Here is a 15,902-nt window from a genome sequence, read left to right on the forward strand (position 1 = left end):
AGGTGGGCCTTTCCTCTGTAATATTATGCCATATTATGCCTTACATGAAACCCCAACCTCGTGATTTGCAGTAAGCCTGCAAAATAAAAAATAAACCTGCACAGAATTGACATTGACAGCCCGCAGCATGGTGAAACAACGTGCCCTCAGCACAAAATGTAAAATATCTCAAGCAGAAATATTGCATATACATACCCTCAATACCATGACCACTTCGAATCACTGAAGTAGTTGTGGTGGTTGGAGTAACCCTTTAAGTTATTACAGAGCATTGTGAAGCACTGTTTCTCCTCCACGAGCTCCAGGCTGAGATATATCTGATCTTGCACAGATCGCATGGCTCTTCTGTATTTTTTCACACTTTCTCAGTCATTTACATAATAATTAGTAAACCGCATTTAATTTAATAATGAATATTGTTCTATAAAGCACTCAGAGATGTGGGTAAAAAGTCCATCAATGATGACTGGAAGATAGAAGACCCTGGAACATTCCACATGGCAGGGACAACAGTGCACTATATCCGACGAGGTCTCTGGGAAAAGATTTCCGTGAAAGGTCCTACAAAATCTCCTTTACATTTATTGGTAAGTCGATGTAGTAATAAACATTTCTCTTAAACACATACATTGTATCATAAATGCATTGAGTAAAATTATGTCCTGGGAGCAGAATTTTGAATATACATATTCAGAATATATCCCAGTTCTTCTAGAACTGGCTAATGTTAAATCTATGCATATTTGTCATCAGCAAGGCCCTCTGTGCTGCCCTAGTCCTCTCCTCAACCTGTCCTCTAGGACTGTCCTCCCTCCTCAGTTGTGTTAAAATACTGTTTTTGGTAGGAGTTAAAGTTAATTTGGCATGTTCTTCCATTCATTGAAATGTGTCTGCATCCCATAAGACAGTGGATGAAGGCCAGGGAGAAGATGTCCTTGAGCTCCCATTTTTACCCCCCTCCACCTGCTGGCCTTGTCCAGAGCCAGGTCATCCCTGTTTTTAACTATTCATTCCACAGTCTATGGAATTGGGCTATGGACCTGCTGGTAGCATATTTTAGAATGTACTTAGATCAGTAAGGAGTTGTGCTACTACTTTTATTTATAGGCAGTAAAGTATATTTCTATCACTTCACTGCAAATGGTCTAACTGCCATAAAGGATATGTGGAATGCATTTAAAGCAGGTATTTACAATACATATGTATGCGATAAATTCTACATAACTTTGAGCTGTTCAAAGTAATTCTGCCACAGTATGTAAAAAGCCAGTCTGTCTACACAAAGCAAATACCAACAATATAGTTAAACATTTATAAAAATAATTTGTTTTGATAAAAAAATGTATTACCTCTTCTTTTAAGTGAACATTTTTGACAATAGCATTTATGTTAAGGTAAATTTCAGTTTTTATTCATATGAAGGATGGAATGGAAAAAGGAGGGTTGGAGAGGAAGGAAACTAGGAGAGAATTAGCTTCCCATTTTATTTTTATAGAACATCTAGCTTTTTATATTGGTGTTTTTATACTATTTATTCACTAATCAATTACCCTATGTTGTACTATAACTTTAACTTAATTAAAACTCTTACTACAAATCACAAAACATAAAATGCAATATTGTATACTAAAATATATAAAAAATAAACATTTCATATTTACGTGTGGATCTTTTCTTGCACCGAAACATTTCCTTTGCTCAACTGTGTTAGGTATCCAAAATATGCAATACAGATGGTAAAATAGAACTACAAAACTTAAAGCATATTTCTAAATGTTCTGACTTTAAGCGTATATGTTTTTTTAAATTCCTTGTTTTAATATCCACATGTTAACTTGCAACTATGGTGAGAAGTATTTTAATGTAGCAGCCATTTTCCTAGAAATGACAGGGGTTTGCGTGTGCCAAATTATTCTTTGAGTTAATAAAAAAAAATAGCCTGCTTCCCTATAAAATGCATGCAGATACAAACACAGTAGCCTCGAAGTGGTTTCCTGAAGAAGAAAAAAAAATGACATCTGCAATAGCCAGCATATTTTCCACACATCAGGATACTGTATATGAAAGATTGTGCCAGTTTTCCATATCCTCTCCTGATCTAAACTCTCCTTTTCTTATGGACATCGGCTTAGATTCTGTTCCCATGTATTTTGCAGGTGCTGCTATTTCATGACCAGAATTACGGGCTCCATTATGAATATACAATCCCACTCGACCCTGTTCCGGAGAATCGTAACAATGCTAAGTCCAATGAACCTTTGTACATGTGGACACATTCTGGGTGGGAAGACTGCAATGTTGTTTGTGGAGGAGGTAGATATATTGTGTCATGCAATTACATTTAGAATAACAAAGCAGAAACCCTGCTAATGTATATTTCTGGGAGGCAAATGTAAGCTTGGGGACAACTAGCAACTGGGGGTGGGTGTGTGGGTTGTGCTTTAGATATGTGCAATTCATTGCGTTCCAAATGTACATTAGTACGAATTGTATGCCATTTTGGACATTTAGATGCTTATGAATGTCTGAAGTGCCGAAGTTCGGTAGTTCGGAAGTGTCGATGCTCCGAACCTCCAAAGTACCGAATTTCCAAAGTGATTTGGATTTCTGAAAAGTGGCAAAACAAGAGAGAGGGAGGGGAAATTACGTGAATGATGACAGGAATCTCGACCAATAAGCTAATTCCTTTTGTACAATGATGTCGTATCCTGTACACGTTACATCGTGGCTGCCATCGGATGTTTGTCCCATGCAGTCTCACGTAGTCTCTACTGCACATGACTGCATCAGACAAAACATCTTTAGCAAATTATTATATAGGATATATAAAGTAGACATGTGCAATTTGTTTCGTTCCAAATGTACATTCGTACGAATTTCATGCCATTCGGACGTTCAGATGCTTACGAATGTCCAAAGTTCCGAAGTGATGACGTTCGCCAGTTCCAAAGTGTCAAACCGAACCGAATGCCATTGGTCCAAATTGCCGAAGCAGTCACATTTTTTTTACCCGAATTTCTGAACCAAACCAAACTGAATTTTTTTGCCCATGCACATCCCTAGTGTTTTTAACTATTTAAGACCATGGAACCCAACTACCCTGATCTAATTCAGAGAAACGTTTTGATGAGGGTAACACGAGATTATTTACTAAAGTGAGATATGTTGGGAATTCAAACTGAACTTCAACTTTAAGGGGTACTCCAACCCTTTTATGCTATAAATCTTTTTTTATTTTTTTTTATCAATGCTATATTGGACACTATTAACTTTTTTCTTTTCATTACAAAACCTGTAAAAGAAGAAAAAGCTTACCTTAAATCCATTACCAGGTGAGGTTCTCCTCACTTGTTTCCAAGCCCCATTTGTTTTCACAACCACGTCACTCCGAGGTCCAATCAAATTAAGCATTGGTTGGGCCCATCTCCACGTTCACACTGCGTACATGTGTTCTGAGTCAAGGAGGTGAAGGAGGGAGGGTGGACAGAGGTAGGATTTAAATTTAAAAATTACGAATAATACAGAATGTAGGGAGGCAGAGGGGGCTGGGAGGAAAGGGACATACAAGCTTCCCCTTACAGTCGCGCTGAACAACCTGCCTGCAAGAGTAGACGCTGCTTACATCTTTCGTCAGAATGCACCGCGCACCGGTGACAGATGTAATTTCTGTACAGAATTATCAAGCAGCCCAGAACAGAGTTCTCTACGTGTGGTTAACCTCCAAATCTCCAAAGTCTTCACAGCTAGTTCACAGTTTAGAAATACCTAGCAGTAAAAAGTGCTATTTGCGTAAAATAATACACTGACTGTCATCAGCTCTTATAAATAAAACTATGATTTTTACTACTTCAATCCAATAACAGTTTGCTTTAGTTGTGTATATTACATATGGACTGTCTACTTAAACAGTATTCTTTTTGTTTTTCTAAATAGGAGAAAGGAAAACAACAGTCTCCTGTACCAAAATTATGAATAAAAATTTAACCATTGTGGAAAACAATTTTTGCAGGGACTTAACCAGGCCAGATCCACAAATAAGAAAATGCAACGAGCAACCTTGTCAAACGAGGTAAATATATAGGTTTCCTGCAAAGATTACTTACATGACCTATGTTATAATTCTGTTCAAAAACATCTATCTGCAATACTATATCACTCAATGTTTAGTATACAACAAGCATATCAAACGTGTGGCCTGCGGGCCGCATGCGGCCCACAATGAATATATTTGCGGACCGCCTGCCCTGGGGAAGTTTTGTGCTTTGGCTGCGAACAGTCTCAAGACAGGAAAGACGTTTCCTGTCTGATTCTTGCCTTCCCTTCCAGGCCAGCCACTCCCTCTTCCTTCCTGCTTAGAGTGGTGGGAAGGTGGTGGTGGGGGGGGGCAGTGTGTTAAATTGGGGTGAGAGTAGTATATTAATTTGGGGAGGGAGGAGTGCAGTGTATTAAATTGGGGGAAGGAGGAGGCAGTGTATTAAAGTGGTAATAGGGGGCAGTGTATTAGAGTGGTGGGAGGGAGCACTGTGTTAAAGTGAGGGAGGGGACAGTGTATTAGATTAAGGGGCAGTGTATTAGATTGGGTGGAGGGGGCAGTATATAAGAGTGGAGGGAGGGGGGCAGTGTATTTTCCTATGGGTAAGCATTGGATTGGCTGAGATCATCAAGTTTGATGATTTCAGCCAAAGTGAAGAACACACTCTTAGGACTTCAAAATCAACAAGATAGTATAGCGTATTTAGTCAGTCTTTCTCATGTTGAACAGTGGCCATGATTGGAATGTTAAGATGGGTTGAGACACACTTAAAGGGAGAATCATAATGTTGTGGTTTTGGTGCATAGAGCCAGTCCATGCATTCTGACATATGTAAACATTACAGTCTCTCAGAAGTAGGATATGCATTTTTAGATATAGATTACTTTCAAAAAAGCCTTCTGATGTCACTTATGTCACTTTGTCGATAACCAGTGCCAATATTCTGCGCATTTAACGTTTTCAAAAGGCAACACAATTTCTACGCAAATATGAAATTAAAGGACATTATAGGGTCAGGGACACAAACATGTATTCCTGACGCTATAGTGTTAAAAACACTATTTAGCCTCACTTGCCCCCTTTGCAGCCCTAAATATAGTAAAATCTTACCTTTATTAGAGTCTGCTGCTGTTGGTTCTGTCTGCTTGCTTGGCTGACATCATCAGATGTGTTATTCAAAGCCAATCACAATGCATTCCTATAGGAAAGCATTGGATTGGCTGAGCTTGTCAAGGAGGCAGATCAGGAACAGTGCCAGCACCATTCAAACACAGCCCTGGCCAATCAGCATCTCCTCATAGAGATGCATTAAATCAATGCATCTATATGAGTAAAATTCAGTGTCTCCACGCCGAGGGTGGAGACACTGAATGGCAGTGCTGCTCACTATGCAGCACTGCCACAGGAAGCACCTCTAGTAGCCATTTGAGGAATGGCCAGTGGAGTTATCCCTAGGCTGTAGTGTAAACACTGCTTTTTCACTGATAAAAGTGTTTACTGCAAAATAACCTGAAGGGACTGATTATACTCACCAGATCAAATACAATAATCTATAGTTGTTCTGGTGCCTATAGTTTCCCCTAACTGAACATGCTAGCAACAATCACAGTGCTATCACTATCAGGCAGCCAGTGCGTGTTGTGGTCACTGAGATCCCAGCATGTACAGTGTTGTTATTGATAGGAGTGTGATTTCTGTCTTTAATCACACTCCAATAAATCTCAGGAAACCAGTACATGCTGGAATCACTGAGATCAGTGACAGCATGTAGAGTGATGTTACTGATAGGAGTGTGATTGCTGACAGCAATTACATTCCTATCAATATAAGGCAGCCAGCTCAGTACATTACAGTAGATTATTCAATGTCTCACCTACTCCCTTGGCTTAAGCTGAGCTCTGCATGCAGGGACTCACAGGGAGGCTGCAACGTGGTGACTCATTGTATAGTGGCTTGAGTTTCTGGATGCAGAGACGGCATGCAGTGACTGGGAGAAATTAGTACATTATTGGTGATATCAGTCAATTACAAGGCCAATACAAATGATCAGAGACAATAATCTGTCTATCTCTACTGCAAAGTGTAATTTTTTGGGGGGTGAAATTGTGACTTCTAAATAAGTCTTCCGAATTCAGAATCTCTCTATGGATAATGCAAAATATGTGTCATTTGAGATTCATTTAAAATACAAACAAGCAATAAATAAGTGTACACAGTCATATTATGTGATTTTGGAACGATTTGGTGGGTGTCTTTGCAGCCAGATATTTTATACACGTACCACACTCAGGCATTGATAAATAGCTGCAGTGCAATATGATACAGTGAGCTTGGTGTGGGGAGCAGGTGTTCCAGACATCTTCCATTGTAAAATGAAAGATGCCACCTCCATCCAGATGTTGTGCAGAAGTAGACTGCCTTGATTTAGGGATTTGTTTTCACTTTATAGCTAAGTTTAGTCTGGCAGAATAGCCAAAAGACTGTTTTATTCATGCTTTGTAAAATGGATACACTCATTTATTCTAGGAAAGGTTAATTACTACCTCACAGGTTATTTGTCTGTTAATAAATGTAGCAAATTGATCTATCAAAACATTCTAAACATTTTATTTGCCCCCAAATCTCTTTTTAAGATTTTTTTAAATCAAAAACTATATAAAAAATTATTTTTGATAAACAGAATAGGAACATGGCTCACATTCGTAGGGAACAAAACTCGTTTTCCTGGCACTATAGTCTCCTGGAGTTCCTCCCTCCCTCCCTCGCGCCCTACCTCCCACATGGCTGAAGGGGTTAAACCCCCTTCAGCCACTTACCTGAATCCAGCGCCGATGTCCCTTGGCACTGGGTCAGGATCCGTCCACACTCCTTCCCCGCCGATGTCAGCTGGCGGGGGAGACCTAGTACTCATGCATTCTTTGGGCCTTGTCTGTTCTCAAAATTCTCATATTCTCTGTGTTTATTAAAATACAGTTTACATTTGTTTCACAATTCATTGTATTATATTATTTACTAAAAATAAAATTTCAAGATGGCATTAGTTATGTAGGAAAGTTGTAAACGCATTTTAATGCTTGCTATTGTTAATGAAGATTGATTAAAAGGCTACAGATCAGGTCACTGTAAAGGCAGCATTTACATTGAAAAGCCTGCAAGAATGGGCTATAGACACCAGAACCAATACATGACTGCTGACCCATCCTCCTTTTACCTTCCCATTGCCATCCCAATAAGACACCACACACTTTTCTTGTGGATAAGGGCAATGACCACAGCTTTATTAACTTAATTCAAATCCAATAACTATGACCTGTCAGCTGTTGGGCGGTTAACCCAACAGACAGTTCTCCACCTCTTTTTCCCAAGAGCCTCAACAGCCGGCACTTGCCATCAGCCCTTGTGCGGTCTGTCGTCTCCCCAACTCGACTCCATGTCTTTCTCCTTTACTCCCAGTTGCGCTGTCCAGGGATCCTGTCAAGCTGTGACAAAACAAGAAACAACAGCAAGACACCAAACAAAACATAACCAACACATCCATAACCAAGGGGAGGGTGGGTGGGAATTTTCACCAGTTTCCTTCCAGAGTCTCTGCTGACTGGTAAGTCTCCTCCCCACTCCTCTCCCCAAACCCCATATCTTTGCAACATTTTATCCAATTTAGTCCAGCCCCCCCATACATGGGCAGCAGTCATGATCCCCCTTCCCAAGGTGTACAGGGGGAAGCTTTAAACTGTAGTGTAGTTTGTTAACTGTAGTGTCTCTTAAAAGGAACATTGTAATATGGCATTTGGAATTTGGAATTGAAGGATATTCTGTTATAGCACAGTTCGATTACAATGTGTTAATTTACTGATGTTATATTTTGTTTATTTTAGATGGATGATGACAGAATGGACACCGTGTTCCAGAACATGCGGTAAAGGAGTTCAGAGTAGGCAGACGGCATGCACACAGCAACTCAGAAATGGAACACTAATTACAGTTCGTGAAAGAGACTGTCAGGGATACAAACCTGCTTCTTCCCAGCGCTGTGAGGGCCAGGACTGTATGACAGTCTGGGAGGCCGGAGTGTGGTCTGAGGTGTAGTAGCAAATGTGAAGTAGATTAATTGTGATATATGAACTGTACTTAATTTTTTATTGAAACTGGCTTTTTATTTATGCATTCATCATCTATAAATAAAAAAAAAAATATATATATATATATATATATATATATATATATATATATATATATATATATATATATATATATATATTCTGTAGCATATGGAGAACCATTAAAGGGGCACTGTAGTCATTATAACCATTTCATCTCTTTTAATTGGCTATATTTCCCTCCATTCATTGTTGCACCATGTTCGTGCAGTATGCCACAAAATAAGAGTCCCTGGCCACCCACAATCTGGCCCCTTCTGTATGTGTAGCTAAGGCAGAGATCACACACTTCATTGTTGTCATACCCATTCATACCGTCAGTTGGAACTCTGACAGGCTAAAAGTAGTTAGCTGACACTCTCAGCCAATCACAGCTGCCCATTGCTGCTCAGGCTAATACTGCCTTATTAGCCAAAGCAGCACAGAGGGGATGGACTGCCGGGGACTCTTGTTTAGCATTAAAACATTAAAAACTGTTTAATGCTGAAAGAAATTATGGTACCAGGGAACTTCAGGCACTATAGCCAGTTTAATGAGATGAAGCAGACACAGTGCCTACGGTGTCCCTTTAAGCCTGTTTACCAGGCGATTGTCCACTTTTGTCAGATCCCACGCAAAAAATTAAAATTCAAATTGCCCTCAAAAATTGTCAAATTGCATCCCTTAAAAACTGCTGCTATCAATTACAAAACTCTTCTTGGACCAAATAAGGTTAAGAACTGTGTGCTGTGCTAACACCACCTCTTCATTACACAATTAATATTCTTTATTGTTACTCTTAGCCAATCTTAAATTAGAATGCTGCTCTAGCACTTTAACAATAGTCTACTCTGATGCTAACACTTGCATTTATCATTGCCGTTAACCCAATTTATAATTGTCTATAATATTCATTTTCCTACATTCCCACTTCCCAAAAATAGAAGAGGTTTTGGGCCCCTCCCCAAAAAGGTGCATGGAATGATTACAAATCAGCCAATAGAGGTACAGTTCACCTACAAGTTGGTGGGGCAGTTCCATTTGAATTCCAATGCTTCGCACCAGAGGTCGGGTAAAGAGACTGTAACAAAAAAAGACCCGCAAACCAGCAGTTTGCCAAATACGGAGGAGCTCTTCCTAATGTCTAGAGTTTAGCCACTTTGCTGCAGGCATGATAATGAGGTTAATTCACTTCCTGAATATCCAGATGAAATATTTATGTTGTTCGCACTAGCAGAATCTGGCCATTTTGTAGTATCAGTGGTGCCTAAGAGGTTACCTTGATTCCTCTAACGGTATCCAAAAATAATTGCTGCATATTGAGGACACATTCATATCACATTAACAGCATAGGGGGAGTGCTTAGGTGCTAGGAAAACCCATGTTCTTTGTCTAACCACTTCAAAACAGGTTGGCCAAAAACAGCCTATTTGCACCATAATGACTAAAATTGTAGGGTATATAAAAGTATATATTATACTTTTAGTTAACCTTAACTAACCTTAAACAAAAACCGCTGCAAATTTCAATTTAGTTAGACTAAAGTAGATATGTAAATTAGTGATACTGTAGATATGTCTTCTATTTTTTTCTAAGAATTTATAAGGGCTTTGTCTGAGTCCTTCCATTTTAGCACTGAGTGTCTAATATATATTGGACTTTTTCCTGGTTCCCCTACACCACAGTCCGATGCTGTTAAGTTAGTGTGACACAATCCAAGGGGTCAACTGACTACTCTAGCCAATCAGCAGTGCCCCTGCCATGCGGCACTCTGTGCTTCCTAAAAATCAGTTTCAGAATCCGCATGCCTCTGGGAAAATTGGATATCTGGTGCTGGAGTCAACCTTGGGGGTAAAACTGTTCGAGAACAGTTAACCCCTTCAGGTAAAAACGCACCAGGCGACCTCCTGGCACCACAGCAACTTAATTTTTATGAAGTTGTTATGGTGCCCCGGAGACTTCCTTTAAGTAAATTAAACACCTCTGTTAAACTTTTCACCCCAGTTCAATTTCCCTTGAAGTCCCCCGATCAGTTTTTCTCCTCTCAAATGCCCATAAATCCAAACTTCAACATGCATCTAACATTTACAAACTCATTGTCACAAGCCTCCACAGCTGTGTGTCCTTCTTCTGTCCTCCACCAAGTTCTCTCTCCTGAAAATGTTGACAGTCTATCTTTGCAAAGATCTTCTCACACACAAGTGACCCAGTTATTTTAAGTGTTCACAGTTTTAACGGTTTAAGAAACATCATTGTATGCATAATGGTTTAAACAAAATGGATGACAGGCCTGAAAATTCTGAGTGCTCCCTACTCCAACCAGATGATCACATGGAATGACCATCTTGTAGGCCTAGGCTAAGCATGCCTGAAGACCATCATGCTCCTTTGATGTCTTGTATGAGCATGTGCATGCATGTTTTATGTTTATGCAAATCACAAGAATCATAGGGCAATTTACATTTGTGCCAGATACCTGGCTGGGCCAGCACAAAACTGCATTTGATGAAAATGAAAAAAAAAAAACAAAGTTGCATTTCTTTTCATAAAAACCCAACTAATAGCTACATTTTTAAAAAGCGCTTAGAATGTGTATTTCCTTTTTACAGAGTGGCTGTTTCTCATTAAGGTAAAAGTTATTTAGATAAGCAGGGTTTCAATTGCCAAATGTTGTAAATTATAAAACATTAGGCAAAATATTCAGAAAGCTTTTTTTATTTCACAGTTAGATAAACCATATGAATTTCACAATTATTGTGCATTTTACAGTAGATAGTTGGAAATGTATATTCCAGCTGCAAACAAATTACCCCTGGAGCCAAATATATCTCTCCAGCTGTTAAGGCCTTGTTTCTCATACCAAATAATTTATAGTGGCCCTGGCAACTAATCCATTTATCTCATGGATGCTTTTGTTTTCTGTATTTTCTTCCTTGTGGGTTTTTTTTTTTCTACGCTAATCTAAAAAAACATATTTCTTAAAGAAACACTAAAACTTAAAATAAATAAATATGTATATATATATATATATATATATATTTATATATATATATATATATATATATATATATATATATATATATATATATTTTATTCTAGAGCGATTCTTACTCGACATATATGTCCAAATCCCTTTTTAAACAAAAAAAAAAACACTGGTGATTACCGGAGAACTTACTTCTAATCCATGGCTTGGCAGTCTCTCCCTGTTGCAGCCATCCCTGCCTCCAAGTGATCATTATTCGTTCATTCAAATGTTTCTTCTAGAGAAGCATTGGGGAACTACTGGACTAGCACAGAAGTAGGATGCTTCTCATAAAGAAGCATTAAATCCAATGTTTTTCTATGAGAGGCATTTTGATACTTCCGAAAATCTTTACAATAAATTGCCTATAGTGGCTGTTTGACTAACAACAACCAGAGGTATCCTTAATGAGAAATATAAATATTGCCATTGCTCACCCACTGAAATGTTTACATTTGTGTGACTGTAGGGACAGGGAGGGTCTTTTTTTTTACCAAAACCACTACATGAAATTGTTGTGGATTTGGTGCTTAGAGTACCCTTTAACTTCATGTCTTAATATTTTAAATAAATATATTCAATAAATATTAGTGCTCTTTTTTTTAGTGCTCACTGAAATGCGGAAAGGGTGTCCGACATCGATCTGTGAGGTGCACCAATCCTCGTAAGAAATGCCTTTTGTCTACAAGACCTAAAGAAATGGAAGACTGTGAAGATTATTCTAAATGCTACCTATGGAGAACTGGAGACTGGTCTAAGGTAAACTAATTTAAAATAACAGTTGTATCTGGTGTATACTGAGAAGATTCTGGCAGATTATATGGCTGCTTTGTTTAACATAGGTCCAAACCACAACGGGTATTAAATGTTTTAATTTTCATCGCAACACCCCTTATCTGTAAACCATATACCTAAAAAAATGCATTATTAATAATAAACCTGTGTGTCTCACGTTTAGCTTAAAGGTATAGTTCAGTCTGCTCTTGACCTCCATCTCATTTTAATGCATTATGTATGAAATAGATATGCAAAAAAAGAATTGGAAAAATAAACAGAGCAGAAATTTATTCCTGCTAAGTTTCTGCTTTGCAGGTCTTCTGTTGTTGCCGCTCACTCAATAGGAGCGATATTAATCCAGTCTAAACTCTCTAATGCAAACATATGGGTGTTGTGCATGGCATTGAGCTGATGCACACACAATGCTCATGATGTTATGTGAATGTATATGTTTTGTGCAGAGTGTGAATGCAAGGTGGTAAGCAAGCTGTGACATTAGATATGTATTTTTTTTTTACCTTTGTCTTGCAATTCAGTTTTTAATTCTCCACTATTTAGTGTTGAAGGACCATTATTGGCACCCAGACCACTTTAGCTCAATTAAGGGGTCTGGGAGCCAGGCCCCCCTAGTTTTAATCCTGCAGCTGAAAACATAGCAGCTTCAGAGAAACTGCTATGTGTACATTGAGGGTTAATCCAGCCTCTAGTGGCTGTCTCCCTGACAACCACTAGAGGCTACTTCCGCGATCCTCAATGCGAAAATCGCATTGAGGATACGCTGACGTCCATAGGAAAGCATTGAGTAGTGCTTTCCTATGGGCGGTTTGAATGCGTGCCTGGCTCTGGCCACAAATGCGCATTCAGAGCTGATGTTGGGGGAGGAGAGGGCACTAGCACAGAGGGAGCCCGGTGCTGGATTAGGGTAAATGGCTGAAGGGGTTTTAACCCCTTCAGTCCAACGGGAGGGGGGCTCTGAGGGAGGGGTACCTTATAACCTTATAGTAGCAGGAAAACGAGTTTGTTTTCCTGGCACTATAGTGCTCCGTTAAGTAAATTAGCTCCCAATGTTTTGCTTTCGTATGTCTATTTTTATATTCCTGTCAGCTGACATTCTCAGTCCCAAGAGAGGACTCATTTAATATTGCTGAAGTGGACTTGAAACTTGAAACTTCTGCTTTAGTGAGCTCTGGAATAACTACCACGGACAACGAAGGGAACCATTCAAAAACAGTTTCACTGCTTACCCTGCAATGGTGCCAGGAGACTTCTGGCACCGTAACTTCTACAGAAGAAGAGAGGTTTATGGTGCTTATGTTGCCCCTTCAAGGAACATTTACAAGGAAAACCAGAAATATTACATAATCAACAAATACTTGCTCACATGGTGTTACCTTCTAAAAACATGGCTACCAGGGTATAGTTTAGCAATTTGCATTGAAACCAAATCTTGCTTTCCATTACAAATAATGTCTAGCACAACAGTCAGACAGACAAAAGCCTTCATTTATACATTAGTGTTTTGTTCAAAATTTCTGTTATTTCAGTACACCTACTGAAAATATAGCCAGGATTAAGAAGCATAATGCTGCTTGGCACTTCAGATGAATGAAGAGGGACATAGAAAATAATGTTGGTGTGGAACAAAATGAGGAAAAAAAAAACAACTAGGCTATTTTTCGTTCCCAGTTATTTTAGCCTAAAATCTGCAGTACGCTTTTCAATTCCCTTGTCAGTTTCTTTACAATTTTCAGGCTTACATAATAAACCTGCTGTATAACTGTCCACGTATACTTATAATGTTCTATCTTTTGTCTAAGTGTGAGCTGAAGAGAATGTAAATGTAATTAGGACATCTACTAGAATTTAATTACAAGCATACATGTGACTTCTAGGAAACAAATTAATTGCACAGCCTATAGGACACTGGTAGCTATGAATGACTGGTTTCTTGGCTCCAGTAAAAATCAATATGAGAGCATGTGCCATGAGCAAAAATACAAAAAAATAAAAAGACATTAACAAATGAACAGCACTTTTTTGCCTTACAAACTGGAAGTAATTTACTAATGATTTAGCAACTTTTTAGCAGATTTCATAATTGTGACAAGATATATTTTATCTAGCAGTTGGCTGACCTCATGTTAGAAATATATGATAACTAGTTTTTATTGACATTTTATATTTTTGCTAATTTTCTTACTATTTATTTTACTAGACTTCAGCTGGTCAATGAACAAATAAGGGAAATAGATTGTTTTTTAGTATTATTATTACTATTGAAAAGCAGTATTTTCTGTTTAAGACCAGTCATTCATTTTTAGAATGATATTTTGGTTGTGGCTGGTTAGTGCATAACACCATGGAAGGGGGGTCATAAGGGGGCTATGGGCTGCAATCTCAAAAAAATATTCTGAAAATGTAAAGTGTGAAATGAGTTGGGATATTTGCACATTTCTGTAGGAGTGAGGCAGTGGACAGGATTTGTGCAAGACCTTCGCTAGCCTAGCACTCTGTAGCGTTGTTCATGGACTAGTGGCCTGTGATTTCAGTGATCTCCACACCCGGACTGACCCAATGGGATATTTATTATATGTTATCTGAGGCTGACCAGGCTGTCAGATGGATGTCTCTAGAGATGTTTGACAGTGATCATGAGATTCATAACACTTTTTGGTTCATAACGGTGGCCTGGACAGATCTCTGTGAATGCTAGTGCATACTGATTAGGTCATACAGATGGATACAAGGATATAGAGCATGACGGCAAACCTTGCAACTCAATCAGCCTTCATCTATTAAATCTCTTTATATTATAAACTCCACATGAGTAGGAACACCCACACTAAGATCTGTGAATTTTGTTAAAGAAAGGCCATTGTCTATTAAATCTTTTTATATTATAAACATCCCATAAGTAGGAGCATCCACCCTAAAATCTGTGAATTTTGTGTGCAAAATTTGCCTGCCAGGAAATGTTCACAAGCTTTCCCCTGCATGCCACCAACACACCTGAAAACTGTAATTTAGCATGAGTTACTACTGTTCTGAACACACATACTCCCACACATGGCCACCTTAAGCGTGAAAAGTTATCACAGATTTTTTTAAGCTACATTTAAGTATATATTTTTAAAATGAACAGTTTAACAAGTGATATGTCAAATTATTTTTTACAATGAGAAATAAAGTATTTTTCAAAGTGTTTTGTTAATTCAATTTTGATTATAAGTAGGTTTTTCACAATCTGGAAAACACGCAGTTTAATATTCATTATTTTTCCTTGATAGTTTGTCTCTTAATTTAGGAATGCTTATTTTCCTCCTATCCAGCTGGAATTAGCTGTAACACCTTCCTCAGTAATTGGCCTTGAGAAAATTCCTTACTTCCAACATAGAAATGTTTGGCAATGAAAGAAATGAATAAAAATGAGTAATATATTTTTATGCCAAGTTTAGGTTTGGTTTGTTAAAAAAACATAAAATTGTACTCTTGAATTTATATACAAACTATAGAAGGTCAATATTAACACATATTCTTGGCCTGGGTGTGTGTAAAACTGCACAATTGGCAGAAGAGTTTTACAGTATACTGTATACTCGAAGCTTACTGTTTGTTTTTTTGTCAGTAACATGCAACTTGACTTAAAGGCTGTGTCATTTTATAGCACCTAACACAAATGTTCCAAAATAAATATGTGCCGGTTCATTTAATACTAGAGACTTTTGTGAAGTGTTACTGATTAGGTAAGCTAGATTCATTGTGCTGGTCATATTACAACCATTTTGAAGGTTTTATGTTTTTCAAGGAACCAACAAAACCAGCCTACAAAAAGGGAGCAATGTATAAAATTTTATTGTGAAGCAATTTTGATAGTCAACTGGTGGTAAAAATATAAAAAAAATTGTCATTTACATGGGAACAGATATTATAA

General features: G+C 38.2%; 1 protein-coding gene across 1 annotated transcript in view; it reads left to right on the forward strand.

Annotated features, from left to right (window-relative positions):
- The window catches only part of ADAMTS19 (ADAM metallopeptidase with thrombospondin type 1 motif 19), a 227,737-nt gene that overhangs the window by 197,805 nt on the left and 14,030 nt on the right, over nt 1-15,902 (forward strand). The window contains exons 17-21 of the mRNA XM_063456413.1: nt 430-587; nt 2,157-2,313; nt 3,934-4,069; nt 7,909-8,113; nt 11,801-11,953. Of these exons, the coding sequence (XP_063312483.1) occupies nt 430-587; nt 2,157-2,313; nt 3,934-4,069; nt 7,909-8,113; nt 11,801-11,953 (809 nt within the window). The remainder of the gene's footprint in view (nt 1-429; nt 588-2,156; nt 2,314-3,933; nt 4,070-7,908; nt 8,114-11,800; nt 11,954-15,902) is intronic.

Source organism: Pelobates fuscus, chromosome 5, assembly GCF_036172605.1.
Source record: "Pelobates fuscus isolate aPelFus1 chromosome 5, aPelFus1.pri, whole genome shotgun sequence".
Lineage (NCBI taxonomy): Eukaryota > Metazoa > Chordata > Amphibia > Anura > Pelobatidae > Pelobates > Pelobates fuscus.